Raw genomic sequence first — 26447 nt, forward strand, 5'->3', positions numbered from 1 at the left:
GGCAGGAGAACAGAATGCTCGGCCACCATTTTAACCAGAAGCGAGTTTTTTATCAGCTTATTCAAAATCGAGGTTGGACTGATTGATAAATATTTTTTTGAATTTTTTCAAGCTTTAGTGTAGTCAGAACGTGAAGCTGGAAAATTTGACACAAATCAATTTTGATATGCTGTATTCTTAGCCTGAGCAGCCTTAGCAATATATATTGGAAAACCAAGGTATATAAGGGATGGAATTTTAGCATGCAGTGTGGAATAAAGGACTTCATCCCTACAAAAATAGTTTCACTGACACAATCTGAACAAATATTTGTTATAGAAGATTTAAAGCAATAATGTAGCTAAAGAAAGGAAGAGTAGATATCACACAGATCATTCCATTTTGCATTCTTGTAATATTGAACAACATTGGAGGATGAAAATGGTTACGAGAGCAATGCACCACTGGAAAAGAAACCAACATCAAGTAGTAATCTAAGGTGGTGCCTTAATATAAACATCAAGGGTGTAATATTTGTCATTAGGATTGTTTGGTATTTTGGTAGGTATATCTGGTATTCTGCTAGGTAAATGAACAAGCTGTGTGAGGTCATTACTTATTGAAAAATTGTTGGAATCTCAATCATTTGGGTCCCTGTAATGAGAAAATTTTACAAAGTGAAATATACTTCCTCCCCCATATTGATTACATTCTTTCTGCACTCTGCATTAACACACAAAAGAAAATTCACATTCCAGTCATTTAACAAATTTTAGCAAGATATACCTTCTATACTTGGAAATTAACATACCAAAGAATCGTCATTAAAGTAATTTTCCACATTGACTAGTGTTCTGGAAGTAAGAGTTTATTTTCTTAAGTCTTCTATTAGTAATAAACAAACTTCTTGACTTTTCTAGGGTGTCTCTGTTGCAAATACAGTGACAGCAGAGAAGTTTATCAGTAGCATCGACATGTGATGAGATAGCCAAGAAAGTAATTTCGTACTCCATCTCATTTCTATTAACAGAAAGTTTAAATTATTACATAAAACAAGTCTTGTAATGCTGTACGGCTTTATCTTGAAATTTAGCCTTAAAAGGAAAAAAAAAAAAAAAAAAAACATTAGCTGTAGAATTTATTCTGATACAGAACACATATGAAAAATATGTGTTCTTATTCATATGAAGAACATATGAAGAATAATGAAGATAATGCAGAATATGAAGAAAACACATAAAAATGCAGCATCACCACTTACTGAAAATAATATTCCAAAATAGTTGGTCCATCAGAAAGCTCTTTGCTTATTGCTTCAAAATTCATTTAGTAATAGTATCAGCAATGCAAATGCAAGAAGGCAAGCTTATTTGAACCCCCCCCCCCCCCAAATACAGAAGAAGGGGAAAAAAAAAAAAAAAACACACGCACAACATATGAATGTTCAATCTTATAAGATGGAACACTCATATATTCAAGATCCTTGTGTTCAAAAATACTGCTTTGGTCAGTGTGAAAATGGATGCTGCTTCAGTCATTACTTTAGCATAAGCATTAGTAGAGGCATATGATGCAAGAAAGCAAACTTATGCAGCATCAGCCAAGCCAAAAAAAAAAAAAACCCACTTCCATTTCACCCCTCCATTCGTTCAGAATACCTGTCCGTCTGATCCTTAAATTTATTTAGGCTGTCAACATCCATAGCAAGGGATGGAAGTCTGTACCACCAACCAATTACCCGCTGGCTAAAGGCAAATTTCCGCACATCTATCCTACATCTGTCTTTCCTCAATTTGAATTTATGACCTCTCAAATTATTATCCTGAGCAAGAATCCCATCAGCATTCAGCATGCTCAAACCATTCAAGGCTTTATACACTTTTATCAGATCACCTTGCCGGTGCCTAGTCTCCAGACACTGTAATTTGCAAAACTTAAGCCTTTCTTCGTAAGATCAACCCATTGTTCCATTCACTAATCTTGTTGCCCTTCTCTGTACTCGTTCCAGCAGCTCTACATCCTTCTTGAAATGAGGCCTACAGACCTGTATACAGTACTCGAGGTGTGGCCTGACCATTGCCTTATACAAGGGAATAATCACCTCCTTATCCCTGCTGGAAAAATTCCTGTATATCATTGACAATACTCCATGAGCTACTCTTGCAGGCCGCCTGCACTGCTCAGAGAACTTCATATCTGCCTGCACAACCACCCCCAAGTCCCTTTCATTCTCTACCACTCAGTGTAGTACCACAGAGTTGATACGTTGCTCTGGGGTTGCTGTTTCCCATGTGTAGTACTTTACATTTGTCAATGTTAAACTTCATTTGCCACCTCTCAGCCCATCTGCTCAACCTTTCCAGATCCTGTTGCAGCAGCATGGTGTCAGTAGTGTCCTTGACAACCCTGCCAACCTTTGTATCGTCTGCAAACTTGGACATTAAGCTTGATATACCATCATCAATATCATTTATAAATACAGAAAACAATAACGGACCCAACACTGAGCCCTGAGGGACTCTACTAATAACATTAGTCCACGATGAGCAGTGTCCATTGATTACCACTCTCTGTCTTCTCCCCCTCAACCACCCCTTTATCCATAGCAGCAATTTGCCTCCAATGTCACACTGCTCCAATATGTGTAGCAGTCTTCCATTTGCAACAGTATCAAAAGCCTTTCTAGGATCCAAGTATATAATATCAAAGCTATTCCCTGCATCCAGTTCTTTTGTGACTGCATCATAGTATCCAATCAAATTGGTCAGGCAAGACTTCAACTTAACAAAACCATGCTGTGTCCGAGCTATAACTGAAGTCTTGTCTAAATGATCGTGCTGCTTTTTTAACCAGTGCCTCCATTAATTTTCTTGGAACAGAAGTTAAGCTCACAGGTCTATAATTACTTGTGTCAGCCTTTGATCCTCCTTTGTGAATTGGGGTCACCTTTGCACATTTCCAGTCTATAGGTACCTTCCCTGAGTCCAAGGAAGCTCTCATAATTATGGCTAAGGATTTGTTTACTTCCTTTGCTGCCTCCTTTAATATAACTGGATAGATCCCATCCACCCCGGGTGCCTTTCTTGTGTTTATCTTCAACAATTTCTCCTCCACTTTACTCCCAGTTTATTTCAAGATTCTGTAGCTTACTGCTAGAGTTGAATACACCTCTGGCATTCCCCTCGCTGAATAACTCCTCATGTGTGAATTTCGATGCAGAATATTCATTTAGTTTGTTAGCTACCTGAGCAGGATCATCAACAGTTGACCTATCAATATCAAGTGGACCAATCTGATTCATCCCCTTCCTTCTAGAGTTTACATAAGTAAAGAACTCTTTGCTGTTTTTCTTTGCATCCTTTGCCAAAGATTTCTTATAATCTGCCTTAGCCTGCCTAACCTCCTTTGTGACTTGGTTACAGACCAGCTTATATCTATCATAGGCTTTCATGTCACCCATTAATTTATATGTATCCCATGCATTTTTCTTCTCTGCCATATGTCTCATTAGTTCATCTGACATCCATTTAGGCCTAAACCTTGAACAGTATTTCTTAGTTGGTATGTAAAGCCTAGTAGCTTCCAAGATAAGTTCTTTGAATGCTTCCCATTTTGAATTTGCTGTTGGTAACATCATCAGCTGGTCCCACTGTATAGAATTTAAATACTGTCTCAGACCATCATAGTCGCCTTTACGAAAGCAAAAACCCTTCCCTTTACCCGTGATGGTATTTACCTCTTTGAGTAAATCCCACTTCAGCACACTGTGATCACTGCCACATAGTTGGTTCCTTTATCTGCAGATTCTTAATGCATGAAGAATCACTACTGATCATCAGTTCAAGAGTATTACTTCCTCTATTTGCCTCTCAAACATGCTGATGCAGAAAACAATCATCCAATAAATCCACAAAAGCCTTGCTAGTGTGTGAGTGACCAACCCACAAATTCCAGTCAATATCTGGGAAATTAAAGTCATCCATTATAAGACTCTGATTTACTGGCCGACTCTATTTCCCTGTACAGTTTCTTATTATACTCATCAGAGTCATTAGGCCTATAGCACACTCCTACTCTCAATTTTGATCTCCCAATGCTTATGTCGCACCAAACTGACTCGACACTGCACTGTCCAGCGATGTCGACTGGCTTCACTTTCTTGGATTTTATATATTTCTTAACTAATAGCATAACCCCTCCTCCCTTCCTATCCTTTCTGTGCACATTATACTCCCAAAATTCCAGTTCTTCATTCCTTATATCTGTGTGACACCACATTTCGGATATCCCAACAATATCTGCCTTTGATGTTTTGAGCAATACCTCAAATTCGTCAAATTTATTTACCAAACTCCTAGCATTGGTGTACACGCAAGTATACATGCACCTGTTCTTGTTCTTAGCTACCCTAACACAACCCATGTGTTTACTTGTACCGCAATGACTCCCAGCAGTCTCTGAAATATCCTGCATCTTGTTTTCCAGGCTGCTGCTCATTCCAATAGAAGCAGTACAAGAATCACTTTCATCTCTGCCAGTAGCTACTGTTAATCTATTAGTCCTTGTATCACCCCAAGCTAGCAGTTTTCCGACCCACCTAACACTGCCTCGATAGCATCAGCAAATATTCTTGCACCCTTTCTATTTGAATCCCAACCCTGTAGAAGCAGTCTCTCCTGTTAAAAAGTACAGACCAGGCTGAAAAAAATTCTACCCCTTGAGCCTTGCACAATCTTTCTTGGGCCGAATTGATCGACAAGGCTGTTATCATATACTCTCTCCTATCGTGTCTGGGCAAAATTGCAGACACTTTTAAATTCAGCCCTAATTCACGGCTTTTTTTCAACAGTGACCTGTACTTGTTAAGTAATTCTACCGGTCTCCTACTCTTAATATCATTAGTGCCAACATGTACAACTGTATCACCTTTTGTGCCCTTAAAACATGATATCTGCTCTTCAATGTCATCAACCTTTGCCCCTGGCAGACATACCCTGGTCCTGTTCCACCTATCCTTTTTATAAAGCATGTTCCCCCTTTCCCTGACAATAGAGTCACCATCAACTACTAGTTCCTGTGGGACCAGCGCATTCTGCTTTGGGGATTGCCGCTGTGTTGCATGATGACCAGTGCAAGTTCTTGCGTTGATGTGGGCAGCTGAGAGCGTGATGGGGCCCTCAATTTAGATCCTTCGAGGGCTTCCACTCCTGTCTTTCAAGCTCTCACATAGGCCCATAACAATGCTGTGTTGTTGCCTGATTTTGTTACACTCCTTGCATTGTGCACACACAAAGACATACCCCATGGCAATATCATGTCCCATACCCGATTTCTCCACAAACATCATGCAAGCAGTGCATTTTAAAAGGCTGTGATTCAGAGCGCAACCCCCCTCCCCCAAATACAAAATCCACACACATGCACCATTTTCCACATACTTGTTTCTTTCCTTAAACAGTTTTTCTAATTCTTCTTACAATTTATTTCAAGCTACTCACTTCTACAAGACCTGAGCAAAGTTTCAACTATCCATCCTCAATTTCAACTATCCATCCCCCCCCCACTCAATTCTCCCCTCAGCCACAGCACTCCCATTAGCTCGAGCCTTTTGCTTTGCTGCTCTGGTCTGAGTCATGATTTCGATTTAATTTCTATTTCAGTACAAAATTATAACCCTAAACTTGTATCCCAACACAGTTATAACGCTACATATATTTTTCAGTATTGAGTATTATCTACGAGTTCCGTTTATATAACTTATCAACTTGAACAGACACAGTTAACTTAGTGCCTACCTGCCTCCCCCGTGAATTTCACTCTCTTCCTCCAGAATTCTATTCACTCCTTAGGAGGAGTTATTATCATTATTCAATAGCAAGTATTGGGGTCACTAAAGGGGGGGTCTTTAATACTTTTAAGTGTAATTTTCCACTCAACAATAATTCACTGGTATAATGAAACATGTGATCTTCAATTTTGCTATTAAAAATTGGTGTTTAACTGATATTGAAATTAATGAGAAAATAACTGAATTTCCAGCTAAGCTGGAAGTGCTGTAAAGCTTTTCTAGGGAATCTTTGAAAGCTCTATGCTTATTGCTTCAAAATCTATTTAGTAATAGTATCAGAAATGCAAGAAAGCAAACTTAATTGGCATCACCCCCCTCCCCCAAATACAAAATCCACACACATGCACCATTTTCCACATACTTGTTTCTTTCCTTAAACAGTTTTTCTAATTCTTCTTACAATTTATTTCAAGCTACTCACTTCTACAAGACCTGAGCAAAGTTTCAACTATCCATCCTCAATTTGATTTTATGCCCCTTTGTGTGTGCATACACGTTCATGCACATGTGGTCTGAGCAAGAGGAAGGGTGCCATCAATGTTGTGGTTACTCAATCCATTCAAAGCCTTTATTTTTCCTGTCAGTATAAGGTTTGAATCTGTGTGCTAAATACTTACAACCATGTTTATAAGCTTCCTGTGACCTTGGCTGTAAACTGCTGTGGTCACTCAATGTTGTATGTCAAAAATACATCAAAATAGTCATATGGATAATTTATTGCATATTCCAAAAATATAAACTTTACATGTTCTTGAGCAGTGTTACAAGAAAGAGAGCACCTGTTGAGAGTTCCTAATTCAGTAAGTTTATTAAATTGTATAAAAAACATTATGGGAATCCTGTTTTCTCGAAACTTGAATACTAGACATGTTGGACAGATAACTTGTGTAGTCATGACCCGATATTCGTAAAATCGGACAAATGCTAACTTACTGTGATTTTCTCTTGGAGAGAATCTGTGTCCTCATTTTGAATTTAAATCAATGTTTTGAATTTAAACTAAATAAAAATAAAATAATAAATTGAATTTATAGGATATTAAGAAATATTGAATTTTAGAAATATACTTTAAGTCAAGAAATCTCTTACCTCAGATTTTTTTTCCAAAATAACTGCATCCAGTAAGATGTAATCAGAATAGATGGAAACAGTATTAAAGCCTAAAGATAGATGAACCTTTATCTCCTTTTTGTTTATACCATCTTCAAAGGGAAAGCGAACACATGTTGAAGGCCATGTATATAGCCCTGGCACATTCCATTGCAGTATTTCAAAAGCGCAGGGGGGGTTAAGTAAGCAAAAAGAAGGATAGAAGGAAATTCCTTCCCCCTTGTATTTCACTAATAGTTTTGGGGAATTTGAAAATTTAGGGATTTAGAACATCTTAACGGTCTGTTGGAGGGACGAATATGAAAGTTTCCATTCAGAAATCCTGGTGCATGACTACCCGTCCCCTTTAATAGAGGTCCTGGATGTGGGGGTTATGTTTTTTTATTAAATTTGAAATTTTTGATATTTGTTTTAGATCCTTCTGTTCAGAAATTATTATTGGTCTATATATGTTTATTAACCCTTTAATAGAGGTCCTGGATGTGGGGGTTATGTTTTTTTATTAAATTTGAAATTTTTGATATTTGTTTTAGATCCTTCTGTTCAGAAATTATTATTGGTCTATATATGTTTATTAACTTGTTTGTCAATCTTATTGCTGGAGTCTTACTGGTTGCTAACTTAAATTTTGTGTCTTGTTTGTCTAATATTATGTTGTTTCCAAAGGATGGGTAATGTTCTGTGTGTGAGTGGTGAGTTACCAACTCAGAACTAATTTCTTCTGTCCAGTCTATTTTTTCTTTATTATTTAAGGCTACTTTTAAACTCCTTTTGTGTTTTTGGATTCTGCTATGTAATGATGTTTTCATGCTGCCTATAATATACAATCACAGTCTGTTGTGCAAGGAATTGTATAAACTATGTTTGTTTGTTGTTTAGAATCTATTGTTTTATTATTGTTCATTGAATTTTTAAGGTATGCCCATAGTTTCTTGGAGCTGCCGTAGGCTAGGTTTACCCCAGAATCGTTAAATTTTTTTTTAAAAGATTGTTGGTAAGTTTTTAACATATGGAAGGCCTATCCATTGTTTTTTCATCACTTCTCGTTTTGGTTTTTCTTTATTTCTTTTGGCAGTATTTAAGGCACTAATTATGAGCCATTTCGGATAACTGCAGTTGGGGAATCTGACCTAAGTGATTCAATTTCCTGTTTACAATTATATTCTATAGTTGAATACTTGAACACATTGCTGAACTGGGCCATTAAGATTGATTTTTTGTTTTTTGCTTTCCTTCTCTTCCTTTCGAATACTGCAATATATATATATGGCCTTTGACACATGTTCACTTCCCCCTTTGAAGATGGTATAAACAAAAAGCCCCATCAAGCTTTGGGTATTTATCTCCCAGTATATTTCCAATTATTTGCCATGCATGGATTTTGGGTCAAAGCTTGCTTTCATTCCTTTCTCCTGTTGCAAGATTCATCTATCTTAGGCAGGTCTTTTAATACTGTTTCCATCTATTCTGATTACATCTGACCTGTATGCAGTTATTCTGGAAAAAAATCTCAGGTAAGAGATTTCCTGAAGTATAGTATTTCTAAAATTTAATATTTCTTAATAACTTATATATTCTATTTTTATTTGGTTTTAATTCAGAAGATTGATTTAAATTCAAAATGAGGACACAGATTCTCTACAAGAGAAAATCACAATAAGTTTGCATGTTGTCCGATTTTAAGAATATTTGCGGGTCTCGATTACACAAGTTGTGTCTGTCCAACATGTTTAAGCTTATCAAAGTGTCATTTATAAAACTTCTTCAGAAACACTCATATCTGGCAGGGAGTTGCTTTTAGCTGCACAATGCACCAGTCAGCAATGCTATTGTCAGTTTATTTTTGTTTTTTAGTCATTTGTTGTATTGTTTATGTATGTTTTTCATCCCTGTGATTGATTTTAGTTTTCCTTGTATATATTTTCAACTTCTTTCAATTTAAAATGGCTTGAATGCAATCAAGTAAGTTGGCTACTGATGTAAAGAAGGCAAAAAAATAATCAGAAAAGCTTGTTTTTTGAAATTAAATTGGTCATTCTAAAATTCTACATTTGGGAGAAAGCCTCTGTGAGCCATGAAAACAGTTGATTTAGCAGTATCTACAATCAGAATGATTATAAAGAACAAGGGAAAATCTTAATTGTGGCAAAGTAGCAACACATTTTAGTGCAATGAAATTAAATTTGTCTAGACCTTAAATCATAATTGAGATGTAAAGATTATGTAGTATAGAATTCTCTTAAATTCTTCTGTAATTCAATACTGTGAATTATAATTCAAAAGAAGGCAGAAGGCAATTAGTCTGTATAATAATTTGAAGAAAAATTGCAGAAGGAACCAATGCAAAACTTTTCAATATCATTAATGGCTGGTCTAATAGGTTTCTTAAGCATAGTAGCCTGCATAGCATTGCTGTCCACATTGAAGATGCTAGTGCTGGGGGTGACAAAAATGTATTATTGAAGAAGGATCCACACACCATCCATTAACAGGTATTTATCATCGATGGGTACAGCCTATTTTGGTGGAGAATGCTGAAGGGAACTTTATTTCTAAGGAAGAAAAATCCATGCCTGCGGTGTCTAAATACTAAACTAATGCCAGGGAGGTATACTAGCAACATGTTTAAGCTCCTGTTAAGGAGCTTAAAATACTCAGAAAATCTCAAGGGTTCTTTGAGGGATTTATTAAATCAAGGGTGCTAATCATATAGAAATCTAATATGAATCAGTAGAGGCTGGCCTTTCCAAAGCATAATTTTTGGGTTAATTTTTCACACAGTTGTACATTGTGCGCAACCAATAACATTTTAGTAAAGCTCCTTTGATATAAGATAATGCCACAGGTCACCCTGTTTGTTAGTAACATGAAGAGAATCATCAAAAGTTATGCCATTCATATCTAGTGGGCAATGTGATTTATCCCTCTCATTGACTAGTGTTTAACCTAAGTAAATCAGCCTTTACTGCATTTCTTTGAATTCTTAGCCAGAGACTTTTAATATCACTCTTTTTGATCTTACTGCTTATCTCATTCAACAGGGACATTCAACCTTTTGAGGCTAAAGTGCCAAAACAGTGAAACTTCTGAAGGCTATGGCTGCATGGGTTGTTGCAACAAGCAGATTGCGGGCTATAAGACTAGTTGACCTTAGGTGGCAAGTGATCTGTGCTTTAAGGGAGATTTTTCTAAAGTGATTACCAGTTTTTTTTTTTTCCTTTTCTGCTTTTCATAATATTATTTAATAATCAGCTCTTGTTTTTTAAAAAAAGTATTTAAAAAGAGCAAGGAAGGAAAGGTACCTTTTTTCCCTTGGTCTAGTAACTAATCCCTACTAAGCTTCTCTTGATCTCAGACACTGCTCCTGCCTTCTCATAGTGCAGCCAGAAACCTTGACAGAAAAGTTAATCTGCTAAGGGCACACTGATCGTCACCCATACAAAGCTTTTGCAGGGCCCCATGATCTGCCACTATTTTTCTGAAAAGGTTCTTTAAGGGAGAAACCATTTCAGAAACAAACCTATAGTAAATAATCCATCTGGAATATGATTATCAGAACTAGCATCAAAATGGATCTAAGCTTTGTTAATGTATGAAACTAATAGTATAACGAATCCACCACTGCAGACTTTCACTCCTAATTGTGAAATTTATTTTAAACAGTGAGGAAAAAGGGCTCTGGAAAATGTGAACAGAAAACAGATGCATAAAGCCTAATCATCACGTTTCTCTGAACATTTTCAAATATATACAGATGGCTCTAGAACAGATACCCAATTGGCTGCTATGGTGGTCTGTCCACACATTGTCTTTTCAAAATTATTCCCAAATGACTGTAGTAGCTTTTTAGCTGAGCTGTTTGCTATACTCATAGCAGTGAAATACATTGAAACCCCCTCCTCTTTTGAAATACCCCATATGTACTGACTCATTAAGTGTAATACATGCCCTCCAATAAAAGCATACACCATCACCTCCCATACTTTACCAGATTCAAGCTCATCTAATTAAGCTTAAAAGTAACAAAAGACAAGGGAATTTCTTGGATCCCAGGAAATGCTGGCATTGATGGAAATGAACGTGCTGATCAAACAGCAAAGAATCCCAAAAGTACAAATCTGCTACTCTATAAATTCCTAAATTTTGATTACAGACTTATCATCAAAAAAACTTGCACCACTCAATGGTCACAAATTTGGCAAAATAAGCTTTTGCAAATAAAACAGGAAATTCAACCTTCATGGTTTCCATATGAATCAGCACGAAGAAGCCATTCTAACAAAGTTACATATTGGACATTGTCATCCCACACACTTGTACTTACTTATGAAAGCAAATTCTCCAGAATATTTCCACTGCTGCTGTCCATATACTGTGAACGTTTCCTTGTGAGATGTCCACTGTATCATATGATGCAACAAACTTAATATAAAGGACACCCTGACCTTTATTGCAAATCTAGGTGATAATTCTAACATTGTATATTTATATTTACCAATATATTTACTTTTTTAAAATTGATAGAACATTTTCAGCTACATATAAGATATAAATGATTGAACAATTTCTCATAATAGGGTGATTCCAAGTGGCTTAATTTTGAAGATGGTCCCTGCTTGACCATCTTCAATTCTATTGAAACTTGGTGTAGATGTTTAAACAGGTTTCCAAAGAAGCTGTGCAAAAATTCAGTTCAAAATATAGTATGCTTGAGGCACCAGCACCTTTATCGTGGAGGTCAATATTCTTATGCGGAATAAATCACAAAAAATTAAGTGTTACTGTTGCACAACAGAGAGAAGTAGTGCTCTGAAACTTGGTATACCTAGTTAACTTTTGGCAGAGAATGCAAAACTTTTGGTGTCCAGGTAAACCAGAACTTTTTGAAAAGTGTTGTGTTCACAGAGTGGAATAAAACTGATGAGATTAGTATGTATGGGAATTTATAAATGGGAGACTAATCTTTAGCCTTTAGCCAGCAGAAAGTTGATTATTGGAACAGACTTCCATCTTTTGTTGTGAAAGTTGATAGTGTAAATAAATTTAAGGCTGAACTGGACAGGCATTTGGAACAAATGGAGGGGTGAAATGGGAGGTTTTTTTTTTGGCTGATACTGCATAAGCTTGCTTTCTTGCATTGTATACCTCTACTAATGCTAATCTTTCTTGTTGCTTGTCAAAAAGTTTTGGCCTGCTTATGGGGAGGAAATTGCAGTGGATTTTAATCGTAAATTTCATTGTTCTTAAGAATATTTTACTTCTGTTTAGATTTGATTTTGACAAAATGTTTTCCAGTACTAGAGGTTACACGGGGGTTTGATATTCCTGAGGTCAGGTTGTGGTGTGCCGTGCCGATCCTGGGATGTTAGATTACTTGTGGACTGATAGTATGAAACATGTTATGAGTTTTAAATTATTTTTAGATTAATTTAACGACAATTTGTTTTTATTATTTTATAATTTACAAAAAGGAGAGTTGATCAAGAAGAATTCCTTCCGACGGAAAAAATCAAAATCATAATATATGGGGTATCTCTGCTTTGTCTTTCCAGTGCCCAAAGCATTGCGTTATGCTGTATGGAGTCAAATGACTTTTCATAATCCACAAATGCCAGGCATAATGGTGTTTTATATTCATTTACTTTCTCCATTAGCTGTGATATTACATGAAGGTGATCCATAGTTAAGAATCTTGTACTAAAGCCAGCTTGCTCTTTCGGTTCATTCTCATCAAGTACTTTCTAATCTCTAGAAGGAAGGGGATGAAACAGATTGGTACACTTGATATCGATGGTTCAACGGTTGACGATCTTGCTCAGGTAGCTAACAAGCTAAATGAGTATTTTGCATCTACATTCACACATGAGGAGTTATTCAGAGAGGGGGAATGCCAGAGGTGAATTAAATTCTGGCAGTGATATAGATGATTTTGTAATAACTGAGAGCAAAGTGGAGGAGAAATTGTTGAAGATAAACATAAGAAAGGTGGATGGGATCTATCCAGTTATATTAAAGGAGGCAGCAAAGGAAGTAAGCAAACCCTTAGCCATAATTATGAGAGCTTCCTTGGACTCAGGGGAGGTACCCATGGACTGGAGATGTGCAAATGTGACCCTAATTCACAAAGGAGGATCAAAGAGCGACACAAGTAATTACAGACCTGTTAGTTTAACTTCTGTTCCAGGGAAATTAATGGAGGCACTGGTTAAAGAAGCATTGCAGAATCATCTAGACAAGACTTCAGTTAAAGCTCTGACACAGCAGAGGTTTAAGGGGGAAGCCTTGTCTGACCAATTTGATTGGATACTATGATGTGGTCATAAAGGAACTGGATGCAAATAATAACTTTGATATCATATATTTGGATTTTAGGAAGGCTTTTGATACTGTTTCACATGGAGGACTGCAGCACAAATTGGAGCAGTGTGGTATTGGAGAAAAATTTGTTGCTATGGATAAAGGGATGGTTGAGTGGGAGAAGACAGAGAGTGGTAATCAGTGGCTGCTCTTCATGGACTAATTTTATGAATGGAGTCCCTCAGTGTTCAGTGTTAGGTCCATTGTTGTTTTCTGTTTTTATTAATGATATTGCTGGTGGTATATTAAGCTTAATGTCTAAGTTTTCAGTTGATACGAAGGTTGGCAGGGTTGTTAATGGCAGTAATGACAGTACGCTGCTGCAGCAGGATCTAGAAAAGTTGAGCAGATGGGCTGAGATGTGGCAACTGAAGTTTAACATTGACAAATGTAAAGTACTGCCTATGAGAAGCAGTAACCGCAGAGTAACATATCAATTGTGTGGTACTAGACTGACAGTGGTAGAGAATGAAAAGGATCTTGGGGTAACTGTGCAGTAAGATATGATGTTTGCTGACAGTGCGTACGGTCACTATGCTCTGCAAGAGTAGCTCATTTTGTCTTTTCAATGATATACAAGAATTTTTCTAGCAGGGATAAGATGATTATCCCCTTGTATAAGGCAATGGTCAGGCCACACCTGGAGTACTGTATATAGGTCTGGAGGCCTCATTCTAAGAAGGATGTAGAGCTGCTGGAATGATTACAAAGAAGGGCAACAAGATTATTGAATGGAACAAAGAGTTGCTCTAAGAAAGGCTTAACTTTTGCAAATTATAGTGTTTAGAGGCTAGGCACCTGCCAGTTAATCTGATTGATGTGTATGAAGCCTTGAATGGTTTGAGCATGCTCAATGCTGATGGCATTCTTCATCTTGCACAGAATAATCTCCTGAGAGGGCATAAATTCAAATTGAGGAAAGACAGTTATAGGATGGATGTGCAGAAGTTCACTTTTAACGAGTGGGTGGTTGATTGATGGAAGGAACTTCCATCTGTCATTGTAGAAGTTGATAGCTTAAATAGATTCAAGGCAGAACTAGACAAACATTTGGTGCGAGTGGATGGGTGAAATGCGAAGGTTTTTTTTTTTTTTTTTTGGCTAATGATGTATAAGCTTGCTTTCTTGCATCATATGCCTTTACTAATGCTAATCTCTTAGTAATGACCCTTGTGAACAACTTGTAGATGTGGGATAACAAGCTAATTGATCTCTAATTTCCAATTTCTGAATTATCTCCTTTCTTATGCAGCAAAACTATGATTGTATTATTCCACTCCTTAGGTGTCATGCCTTTTATAATGCATTTTTGAGGAGTCTTCCCAGTTTCTGTGTCATGTCTCTACCTCCTAGTTTTAACAACTCTACACTAACTTCATTTTCCCCCAGGGCTTTCTAATTCTTCATTTTCTTCAACGCATGTTCTACTTCATCAGGAAGGATATCGGGTATGTCATATGTGTAACTAATTTGTGATCCAACTTCCCCACTGCTGCCTTCATTCCCTCGCTCCTTGTATAATTCTCTATAATAGTCTTCTGCTATTTATAAGTACACCATCACTATTCTTCAGTATCATTTGTCTTTTTATATTATTGCTCCTTGCTACTGATTTAAGTCCTTTGTTTTTCCTTAATGCTTGTTCTTCTTTTCTTGTGTTAAATCTTATGTCCTTTGAGTCTTTTTCTAATGGCTTTGCATATCTCAATATACTCAATTTTATCCTTGTCAGTGTTTATCTTGCTCTTCATTTGCCATCTTCGGTTCATCATGACAAGTGTTTCTTGTCTCTAATTTTTTCTTCTTTGAATTTCTTTTTACCTATAAGTTTCTTAGGCTTTATCACTTTCAGAAACTTATAGTATTCTTCATCGATATCTTGGTCCTGAACAGTCTGCAGAAGTTCAAACTTGTTCTTAAGTTTTAGTACATACTGCTTTTTCTTCTCTTCAGTTACCTCAGAGACCTTTGTATTTTTTACTGAAGTCAGTATTTTTCCTTTCTTTTCCTACATCTATATCAAGTGTGCATCTTACCATTCTGTGATCACTTCCAACATTTACCTTGTTCAGGACAGTACCATCATTCATGATATATCTTCTGTTAGTGAGGATGAAGTCGATTTCATCAGTTGTTAATCCAATTTGGCTCTTCCATGTCCACTTTCTGTTCACCTTTTTCTTGAAAAAAGTGTTCATCTGACATTCCTCAAGATTCTGCAAATTCCACAAGTCTTTCACCTCTCATTTCTGTCACCAATTCCAAAATTTCCTATAGTTCCCCTTTCTGCATTTGTCTTTCTGTTTTGTCTCTTTCCAACCTTAGGATTGAAATCACCCATAATGATAGTGTAGTGGGTTTTCTGCTCATCTAGAAGACTGAATTTTGGTGTACATTTCTTCAATCTCTTCATCATCATCATCATGGCTTGATGTTGGTGCATAAATCATTATAACCTTTAGATTGTACCTCTTAGAAATCCTGAGTAGTAGGCTTGACACTCTTGGTGATATATATTTTGAATTCCAAAATGTTGTTTTTTATATCTTTATGGACCAGAAAGTCAACTCCACCTTCATTCCTTTCACTCCATTCATTGGTGTAGAGCAGATTTCCACGTGATAAACTTATGAGTAATTCATTTCTTCTTCCTGTTTCAGCCAAACCAATGATATCCCAATTCACATTTTCTAGTTCCTTTTCCAGCTTCGATATCCTTTCTTCACCGATGAGCGATCTTGCGCTGTAACAGGCAAAGTTCAGTTTCCATGCATGGCAGCCTGGTCGTACCCAGAGATTCTTAGCACCCTTTGCTTCCACTGTGATCCTCTCGCTGCCATAAGGGGGGGTGAAAGCACCTGGGGACTGAGGGCCATTTGTTTTGTTGTGCTGTCGTGTGCTGGAGGGTTTGGTCTCTTCCTCTTTACGCTGACCAGGTGTCTTGAAGAGAGCCACTCTACACGTTCGTTGCCAACTAAGTGATGTAACAGGGCTTACCATCAAGAAGGTGTGCATGAGTGGATTTTAGGGAGGCAGGCCAACTGGACTTTTCGTGAATCTTCTGAAATAGAAAGATATTGGATCCATCTGTGTTTTAGACTGAGTCTCTGATAACAACACACTGAATGCCTGTTCCAGTCTAAGTCCCAATAGCAATGTACTATTCATTAAAACTACACACACACACACACACAATTATAGACTACTTTATTTTGGCAATTACTGTTATGTCTTTAACTCTGAAAATTGTTTTCTTGCCTACACAAACCCAAATCTTCTTGCAGATTACATTGCTTTCCATTTACTTTTTTAAATAGGTAAATGAAAAGTTTAAACATTTTATTTCAGTGCAACAGAAATTTAAATTTCTTTAAATTAAACAAGAACCTTAATGGGATTGTGATGTCCTTATCTCTGTAGGTGAAGCAAATGAAGAATAAAGATGAAAGGGTGAAACTAATGAATGAAATACTTGGAGGTATTAAGGTATTGAAGTTGTATTCCTGGGAGGATTCATTTGAAAAACAGGTTTTAGGAATTCGATCTGTCGAAATACAAAGACTTAGAAAAATAGCTTATTTAGGTTCTGCAACTTCATTTTTGTGGATTTGTGCTCCAATTTTGGTAAGTATTTCTGTAGTACTTATGTATTTGCATATGAAACAGGGAAGATTTTTTGTTGTTGTTATTATTATTATTATTATTATATAATATTACAATAGTTATGTACAATTTATAAAGTTATATACAATATAACTCTAAAGATTATAAGAAAAGGAGTATGAAAAAAAAAAAAAAAAAGGAAAAATTATTTATTGACAAAGGCCACTGATAGATAGAAAGCACCTAACAACCATAATAGTTTTTTTTTTTTTTTGTCCTCTCCTTTTTCCCATTATATATATGAGGTCAGTGTGTGGTTTTTTTTTATTTTATTTTTTTGGCATGAAATTTTTACGGCCGGATGCCATGACGCCAAACCTCACCCTTTATCCGGGCTAGGGATATGTGGTGGTCATTCCCTGACCTTCCGCATCCTCCATATTAGGTGGTCACGGACTCGAACTCTGGTCTCATCAAGAAGTGTGTGTGCTACGTACTTCTGCACCTGGCTACAGAGTTGCCACCTAATGACCATAATAGTATAATATGTAAATAAGTGTAATACCTGTGGAGAAAAAAAAAAAAGTTAGAGAGGGTAAAAAAAAAAAAAAAAACAATGTATAGCTGCAGTGAAAAAAGAAGGTAAAAAAAAAATAAAAATAAATAAAACACCATATAGAAATAAATATATACTTAAAAAAAATTATATTGACTTATATCGCACAATCCTGGCGTTTCTTAAAGTTTCAACCACCAGAATTGGGTGATAAGATGACAATATAGTGTCCTCTCTTTCTAACATAAAGAACATGCCATGGCAAAATAAAAATTAATAAATAGCATTAGGGAGGGAAAAAAAAAGAGAAATACAAAGTAAAATTATACATGAAAGTAAGGGTATAAGGGAGGATATTATTATTAGCCCTATGGTGCAATGAAGCCTAAGACTTATGCTGCACCAGAAAAAAAAGGGGGGGGGGGAAGAGTAAAGTAGTAATTATAAAATAAAATAAATCATTATAAATAATAAAAGAAAAGGAATTAGACGACATATGCATTTCTCTCTTCCTGTAGGTAACTATCCAGCTGACCTTTAAATTTCTGCAAACTGTCAGCTTCAACCACCCATTTAGGTAACTTATTCCAGTAATTTATAACTTTCTGGCTAAAATAAAACTTCCTGCAATCCAGTCTAAATATCTTTCCCCCATAACTTGAATTTATGGCCTCTAGTTCTAGAATCATTTATAACTATAAAAATTTCATCCTCATTCATTTTACTTTTGTTTCTCATTAAACACCTCAATCAAGTCTTTTCTAAGGTGCCTAGTTTCCAAGCTGTACAGTCCACATATTCAAAGTCTTTTTTCATATGGTCACCAGGCGAGTTATCCATCTCTGGACCCTTTCGAGATGCTCGATGTCTTATTTTTAGGTGCGTACTCCACACTTGAACACAGTATTCCAAGTGTAGTCTAACAAGAACCTTAATGGGATTATGTTGTCCTTATCTCTACTAGGAAATGTTCAATAAATATGGTGTGGTATATGATGCAATAAAAGCATACTTATACAGCATCAGCCAAAAAAAAAAAAAAAAAAAAAACTTCCCATTTTACCCATTCATCTGTTCCAAAAGTTTGTCTAGTTCTTCCTTGTATTTATTTAAGCTTTCAACTTCCACAATGACAAATGGAAGTTTGTTCCAGCAATCACCCACCTGCTGGATAAAGGCAAATTTATGCACATTTATTCTGCAACTGTCTTTCCTCAATTTGAATTTATGGCCCTGCAGGTGCTTGATCTGATCTGAGCAAGAGGAAGAATCCCATCAGCATTGAGTTTGCTTAAACAATTCAAGGCCTTATACACCTCAATCAGATCACCTTGCAGTGCCTAATCTCCATATGCTGCAATTTGCAGAACTGAAGTCTTTCTTTGTAAGAGCAATCCTTTGTTCCTCTCACCAATCTCATTTCCCTTCACTGTACCCGTTCCCTCAGCTCTACATCCTTCCTAATACGAGGCTTGATACCTGTATCCAGTACTCAATGTGTGTCCTTATCCCTGCTATAAAAATTCCTCTATATCATTGATAAGACCCCATGGGCTGTTCTAGCTCCCTACCTGCACTGCTCAGAAAACTTCACATCTCACTGCACAGTAATCCTCAGGTCTTTTCATTCTCCACTACCCTGATTGTAGTATCACAAGTTGGTATGTTACTCTGGGATTACTGTTACCGAAATATGCAGCACTTTACATTTGTCATTGTTAAACTTCATTTGACACCTCTCAGCCCATCTGCCCAACTTTTCTGGATCCTGCTACAGTAGGTTACTGTCATTAATGTTATTAACAACACTGCCAACTTTCGTAATATCTTCAAACTTTTACATTAGACCTGATATATCTTCATCAATATCATTGATAAATACAGGAAACAACAATGGCCTAACACCAAACCCCGAGGAACTCCAAAAAGAGCAGTGGCCATCAACTAACACTGTCTTCTCCCACTCAGCCATCTCTTTATCCATAGCAGCAGTTTGGCTTTAATGCCATACTGCTCCAATTTGTACAGCAGTCTTTTATATGCAACAGTATCAAAAACTTTCCTGAAATCTAAGTATAGGATATCAAAATAATTTTTTTCATCCAGTTCCTTTGTGAGACACTGTAGTATCCAATCAAATTGGCCAGACAAGACTTCCCCTTAACAAACCCATGCTGTATCTGAGATATAACTGCCATCTTTTCTCTTCTCTAGATGATTCTGCAATGCTTCCTTAACCAGTGACTCTATTATTTTCCCAGAATCAGAAGTTAAACAAATAGGTCTGTAATTACTCATGTCACCTTTTGATTCCCCTTTGTGAATTGGAGTTACTGATTGAGGTGTATAAAGCCTTGAATGGTTTGAGCTTGCTCAATGCTGATGGATTCTTCCTCTTGCTCAGAATAATTGCCTGAGAGGGCATAAATTCAAATTGAGTAAAGACATTTGTAGGATAGATGTGCGGAAGTTTTCCTTTAGCCAGTGGGTGGTTGATTGCTCTAACAAACTTCTATATGTTGTTGCAGAAGTTGATAGCTTATATAGATTCAAGGCAGAACTAGACAAACATTTGGAGTGAGCGGATGGGTGAAATGAGAAGGGATTTTTTTGGCTGATGCTATATTAACCTAGGGACTCGCATCTGGTGAGTATGGGCTTGGCACACCCAGGGTCCTGAGCTGGATATCATGATTCTTCTCTTTCTTGGTGATTCCCTTCTACTTCTCTCTCTCTGGGTGACTCAGAAATTTTTTTTTGGCTGGTGCAACATAAGCCTCAGGCTTCCTTGCACTATATGGCTAATTATAATAATAAGCTTGCTTTCTTGGATCATGTGCCTATGCTAATGCTAATTTTCCCATCTCCAGTCCATGGGGACCTGCCCTGTTTGCAGAGATACTCTCCATAATAATGGTTAGGTGTTGATGGCTTAACTGTTGATGATCTGCTCAGTTTGCTAACAAACTGAATGTGTATTTTGCATCTACCTTTACACATGAGGAATTCTTTAGGGAGATCGATGCCAGAGATTTATCAAACACTAATTGGGAGCTAAATGATTTTGTAATAATGGAGAGGAAATTGTTGATGTTAAACATAAAAAAGGCACTTGGGGTGGATGGGATCTATTGAATTCTATTAAGGAAGGTTGCGAAGGAAATCATGAAAACCTCAGCCATAATTATGAGAGCATCCTTGGATTCAGGGGAGGTCCTGCAGATTGGGGATCTGTGAATGTGTACCTAGTGCATAGGGAAATGAGTCAATACAGACTGGTTAGCTTGATTTTTGTTTTGAGGAAAAATAATGGATCACTGGTTAAAGAAGTAATGCAGGAACATGTAGTTTGGAGTGCAGTGATACTTCAGTCACAGCATGGGTTCATTCACAGAAGTTCTTGTCTGATGATTTTGATTGGGTTCTATGATGCAATGACAGAGGAACTGGATGTACCAAATAATTTTGATATTGTATACGTCAATCTCAGGAAAGCTTTTGATACTGTTACACCTAGAAGAGTGATGTGCAAACTGGAACAGTGTGGCATTAAGGGCAAGTTAATTTGATGGATAAATGGATGTTTGAGTGGTAGGAGATAGAGACAGAGAGTGGTCATCAATGGACACTGTTCTTTGTGATTAATGTTATTTGTGGAGTCCCACCAGCTTTAGTTCTATGCCCATTGTTGGTTTCCATATTTATTTATGATATTGATGAGGGTATATCAGTCTTAATTTCTAAGTTTGTAGATGTTAGAGGTTGATAGGGTGGTTAATGACAGTAATGATGGTATGCTGTTGCTGCTGCAACAAGATCTAGAAAAATTAGGTAGATTGGCTGAGAAATGGCAATTATAGTTTAACATTGACAAATGCAAGGTTACTGCACATGGATAACAGTAATACCAGAGTAATGTACCAACTTTGTGGCACATTACTCTGGAATGTGCCACATTCCAGATACTGATGGTAGTGAAAAATGAATAGGACCTGGGGGGTAATTGTGCAGCAAGGTATGGTATTCTATGAGCAGTAAGCAGATTGCAAGATGATGTCTCATGAGTTTTTGTCAGTGATATACAGGATTTTATTAGCAGGTGTAAGGAAGTGTTTATCCCATTGTATGAGGCAGTGATCAGGTTACATCTTTAAACTGCATAAAGGTCTTGAGGGCTCATTTTAGAAAGGATGTAGAGATGCTGGGACAGGTATAGAGAAGGGCAATGAGATTGGTGCGGGGAAAAAAGGAATGCAATCACCAAGAAAGGCTTCGGCTTCAATTCTGTGAATTGCAGCTTCTGGAAACTAGTCATCTATGAGGTATCCTGACCAAGGTGTTTAAGGCTTTGAATTGAATGGCTTGAGCAAACTGCTAATGGCATTTTTCCTCTTGCTCAGACTATGCACATGAGGGGACATAAATTCAAATTGAGGAAAGATGGCTGTAGAATAGATGTGCAGAAGTTTGGCTTCAGCAGTGTGGTTGACTATTGGAATAAGCTTCCATTTGTTTTTGTGGAAGTGGATGGTTTGAATCAATTCAAGGAAGGCAAAGCGATTGGTGTGCATAGATTGGTGAAATTTTTTTGCCTTTGCTGAATTAGCTTGTTTTCTTGCATCATTTACCACTAATATTAGCAATTCATCAAGTTTGCACTCCTAAACTTTAGCTTGCACTCAAGTAAGAGTCTGTATTTTTATGCTCCTTGTGATTCGGTACATTCTTAGTGAGTATTTATAGCAGTATCTTCTCCAGAAATTTTACTTCTCATTCATTTAAAATATGAATTCCACCATCTCTTGTGTGCCCTCATGCAAGAGTTCTGGAGGTATTATTATTCATCATCATCATCAGCCATTTTCAATCAACTGCATGAAGGCCTCACCAGCAACTTTCCAGTTCCTTCTGTTTTGAGCACTGGCCATCTATTTACTACCCACAAACTCATGAATTTCATCTATCCATCTCCGCCTTTGTCTTCCGGGTTTTCTTCTAGCTCCTCTTGGATACCATTCTGTTATTTTCTTAGTCCATCTGTCATCATGTCTTCGAGCTATGTGTCCTGCCCAAGACCATTTTAGTTCTTTAGTTTTGATAAGAATGTCCTTTACTTGAGTTTGCTACCTAATCCATGTGTTTCTCTTCTTATCTAACAGTCTGATTCCCAATATAATTTGTTCCATTCTTCGCTGTGTAGTTCTCGGCTTCTCTTCCATTCTTTTTGTGAGTGCCCAAGTTTCACTTCCACATAATTCATGGTGGGGAGTATACATTAGTTCATAATTTTACGTTTCAGACAAACTGGGATATTGCTGTTCAGTATGTGACTATATTTCCTGAATGCTATCCATCCAAAATTTATTCTTCTCTTGACTTCCAGCCATTTATCAATATTACAGCTAATAACTTGTCCCAGATAAGTATATGACTCCACCTTTTCAATTACTGCTCTTTCAATCATTATTTCCCTTTCTCTGGCATACTTGTTCATCATTAGTTTTGTTTTAGCCATATTCATCTTTAGTTCAAAGTTCTTACTAACTGTGCATAACTGATTAAGATTTTCCTCTAATTCTTCGGGATTGTGGCTTATGACCACAATGTCATCTGCAAATCGTAAATGGTTTAGGTACTCTCCGTTCACATTGACTCCTTTCTGCGACCAGTCTAATCTTCTGAAAGCTTCCTCAAGGGCAGCAGTAAACAGCTTCGGAGATATTGTGTCTCCTTGTCGAACTCCTTTCTCGATTTTAAATTTGCTACTGTCTTTGTCTAGTCTAATAAAGGAGGTAGCACTAATATATTTTCTTCAAAATCATAATATATGGGGTATCTATGCCTTTTCTTTCCAGTGCCCGAAACATTGCCTTATGCTGTATGGGGTCAAATGCCTTTTCATAATCCACAAATGCCAGGCATAACAGTGATTTATATTCATTTGCTTTCTCCATTAGTTGTGATATTACATGAAGGTGATCCATAGTTGAGAATCCTGTCCTAAAGCCAGCTTGCTCTTTCGGTTGATTCTCATCAAGTATTCTTTCTAATCTGTTAGTAATGACCCTTGTGAACAACTTGTAGATGTGGGATAACAAACTAATTGGTCTATAATTTCCAATTTCTGATTTATCTCCTTTCTTATGCAGCAAAACTATGATTGCATTATTCCACTGCTTAGGCATCACACCTTTTCTAATGCACTTTGTGAAGAGCCTTGCCAGTTTTTGTGTTATGTCTCTTCCTCCCAATTTTAACAACTCTACAGTAACTTCATCTTCCCCTGGGGCTTTCTGATTCTTCATTTTCTTCAATGCATGTTCTACCTCATCAGGAAGAATATCAGGTATGTCATATGTGTTGCTACTTTTCCAATCCATCTTCCCCACTGCTGGCATCATTCCCATGCTCCTTGTATAATTCTCTATAGTAGGCTTCTGCTATTTGAATTATGCCTTCTCTGCTGTTTATAAGTACACCATCGCTATTCTTCAGTTTCAGTATCATTTGTCTTTCTGTATTACTGCTCATGGCTGCTGGTTTAAATCCTTTGTTTTCCCTTAATGCTTGATCTACTTTTCTTGTGTTAAATCTTTTTATGTCCTCTCTGAGTCTCTTTCTAATGGCTTTGCATAACTCAGTATACTCAATTTTCTCCCTGTCAGTGTTTTTCTTGCTCTTCATTTGTTGTCTTCGGTTCATCATGACAAGTGTTTCTTGACTAATTTTTTCTTCTTTCGATTTCTTTTTTCCTATAGGTTTTTTGGGCTTTATCACTTTCAGAAAGTTGTAATATTCCTCGTCGATATCTTGGTCCTGAGCAGTCTGCAGAAGCTCAAACTTGTTCTTAAGTTCCAGTACATACTGCTTTTTCTCCTCATCTGTTATCTCAAAGACCTTTGTATTATTTACTCGAGTCAGTTTTTTCCTTTCCTTTATCTATATCAAGTGTACATCTTATCATTCTGTGATCACTTCCAACATTTACCTTATTCAGGCCGGTAACATCATTCACAATATAGCTTCTGTTAGTGAGGATGAAGTCGATTTCATTAGTAGTTAATCCATTTGGACTCTTCCATGTCCACTTTCTGTTCACTCTTTTCTTGAAAAAGTGTTCATTACTGATAGTCCTTGAGATTCTGCAAATTCCACAAGTCTTTCACCTCTTTCATTTCTTTCACCAATTCCAAAATTTCCTATAGTTCCCCTTTCTGTGCTGTTTTGTCTTTTTCCAACAGCGCAGAATCAGTATTATTATTATTATTGCTCTTATATTATTTCTCTTTGATTGGGGGTTTCACCTCGTGACGGGTATTGTTACCAAGTACACAGGGTGGTTGTTATGTCTCGTGTTACTGTTGGTCGAGGAACTTTCTGATTATCCTACAGGTGTTCAGGATTGCGACTTTCTGGATTTCCTTGTAGGTGTTCACTGGGAGACCTATTGCTGCTAGGCTGTTATATAGGGTCTTTGGCACCATACGTGTGGTTGACATGATGATCGAGATGGTCGTTACTTCTTGCATATGCCACATCTCTTTGATCTCCTGTCTTAGTTTCATGTAGTTACTGATTTTTTTCCCATAGGTTTTCTGCAGTTTGCCAACGTTTGATAGCCCAGATTGCGTTAACACTAGTATCACTCTCTCCCACCAAGCCATACCTTCTCTTACCAAGATGTGCTATAGGCCTAATGACTCTGATGAGTATAATAAGAAACTGTTCGGAGAAATAGAGTGGGCCAGTAAATCAGAGAGTCTTATAATGGGGGATTTTAATTTCCCAGATATTGACTGGAATTTGGGGGCTGGTCACTCACACAGTAGCAAGGCTTTTGTGGATTTATTGGATGATTGTTTTCTACATCAGCATGTTCGGGAGGCAACTAGAGGGAGTAATACTCTTGATTTGATTATCAGTAGTGATTCTTCATGCATTAAGAATCTGCAGATAAATGAACCACTTGGTGGCAGTGATCACAGTGTGCTGAAGTGGGAGTTACTCAAAGAGGTAACTACCATTAGGGGTAAAGGGAAGGGGTATTGCTTTCGTAAAGGCGACTACAATGGACTGAGACAGTATTTAAATTCTATACAGTGGGATCAACTGATGATATTGCCAACAGCAAATTCAAAATGGGAAGCATTCAAAGAACTTATCGTGGAAGCTACTAGGCTTTACATACCAACTAAGAAATATTGTTCAAGGTTTAGGCCTAAATGGTTGTCAGATGAACTAATGAGGCATATGGCAGAGAAGAAAAATGCATGGGATACATACAAATTAACACGTGACACGGACGCCTATGATAGATACAAATTGATCTGTAACCAAGTTACAAAGGAGGTTAGGCAGGCGAAGGCAGATTACGAGAGATCCTTGGCAAGGGATGCGAAGAAAAACAGCAAAGAGTTCTTTACTTATGTAAACTCTAGAAGGAAGGGGATGAATCAGATTGGTCCACTTGAGATCGATGGGTCAACTGTTGATGACCCTGCTCGGGTAGCTAACAAACTAAATGAATATTTTGCATCGACATTCACACATGAGGAGTTATTCAGCGAGGGGAATGCCAGAGGTGTATTCAACTCTAGCAGTAAGCTAGAGAATCTTGTAATAACTGAGAGCAAAGTGGAGGAGAAATTGTTGAAGATAAACACAAGAAAGGCACCTGGGGTGGATGGGATCTATCCAGTTATATTAAAGGAGGCAGCAAAGGAGGTAAGCAAACCCTAAGCCATAATTATGAGAGCTTCCTTGGACTCAGGGGAGGTACCCATTGACTGGAGATGTGCAAATGTGACCCCAATTCACAAAGGGGGATCAAAGGCTGACACAAGTAATTATAGACCTGTGAGTTTAACTTCTGTTCCCGGAAAATTAATGGAGGCACTGGTGAAAGAAGCACTGCAGGATCATCTAGACAAGACTTCAGTTATAGCTAGGACACAGCATGGTTTTGTTAAGGGGAAGTCTTGCCTGACCAATTTG

At 37.2% G+C, this 26447-nt stretch overlaps 1 protein-coding gene across 3 annotated transcripts in view; it reads left to right on the plus strand.

Moving 5' to 3' along the window:
* LOC150074975 (ATP-binding cassette sub-family C member 1-like) overlaps nt 1-26447 on the plus strand; it is an 889139-nt gene that overhangs the window by 383751 nt on the left and 478941 nt on the right. For all 3 annotated transcript variants that reach the window (XM_090388347.1, XM_090388349.1, XM_090388348.1), the window contains one exon: nt 16715-16918. In XM_090388347.1, the coding sequence (XP_090244473.1) occupies nt 16715-16918 (204 nt within the window). The remainder of the gene's footprint in view (nt 1-16714; nt 16919-26447) is intronic.

This window comes from Mastigoproctus giganteus, chromosome 14 (genome assembly GCF_048544385.1).
Source record: "Mastigoproctus giganteus isolate SK-2022 chromosome 14, ASM4854438v1, whole genome shotgun sequence".
Classification (NCBI taxonomy): domain Eukaryota; kingdom Metazoa; phylum Arthropoda; class Arachnida; order Uropygi; family Thelyphonidae; genus Mastigoproctus; species Mastigoproctus giganteus.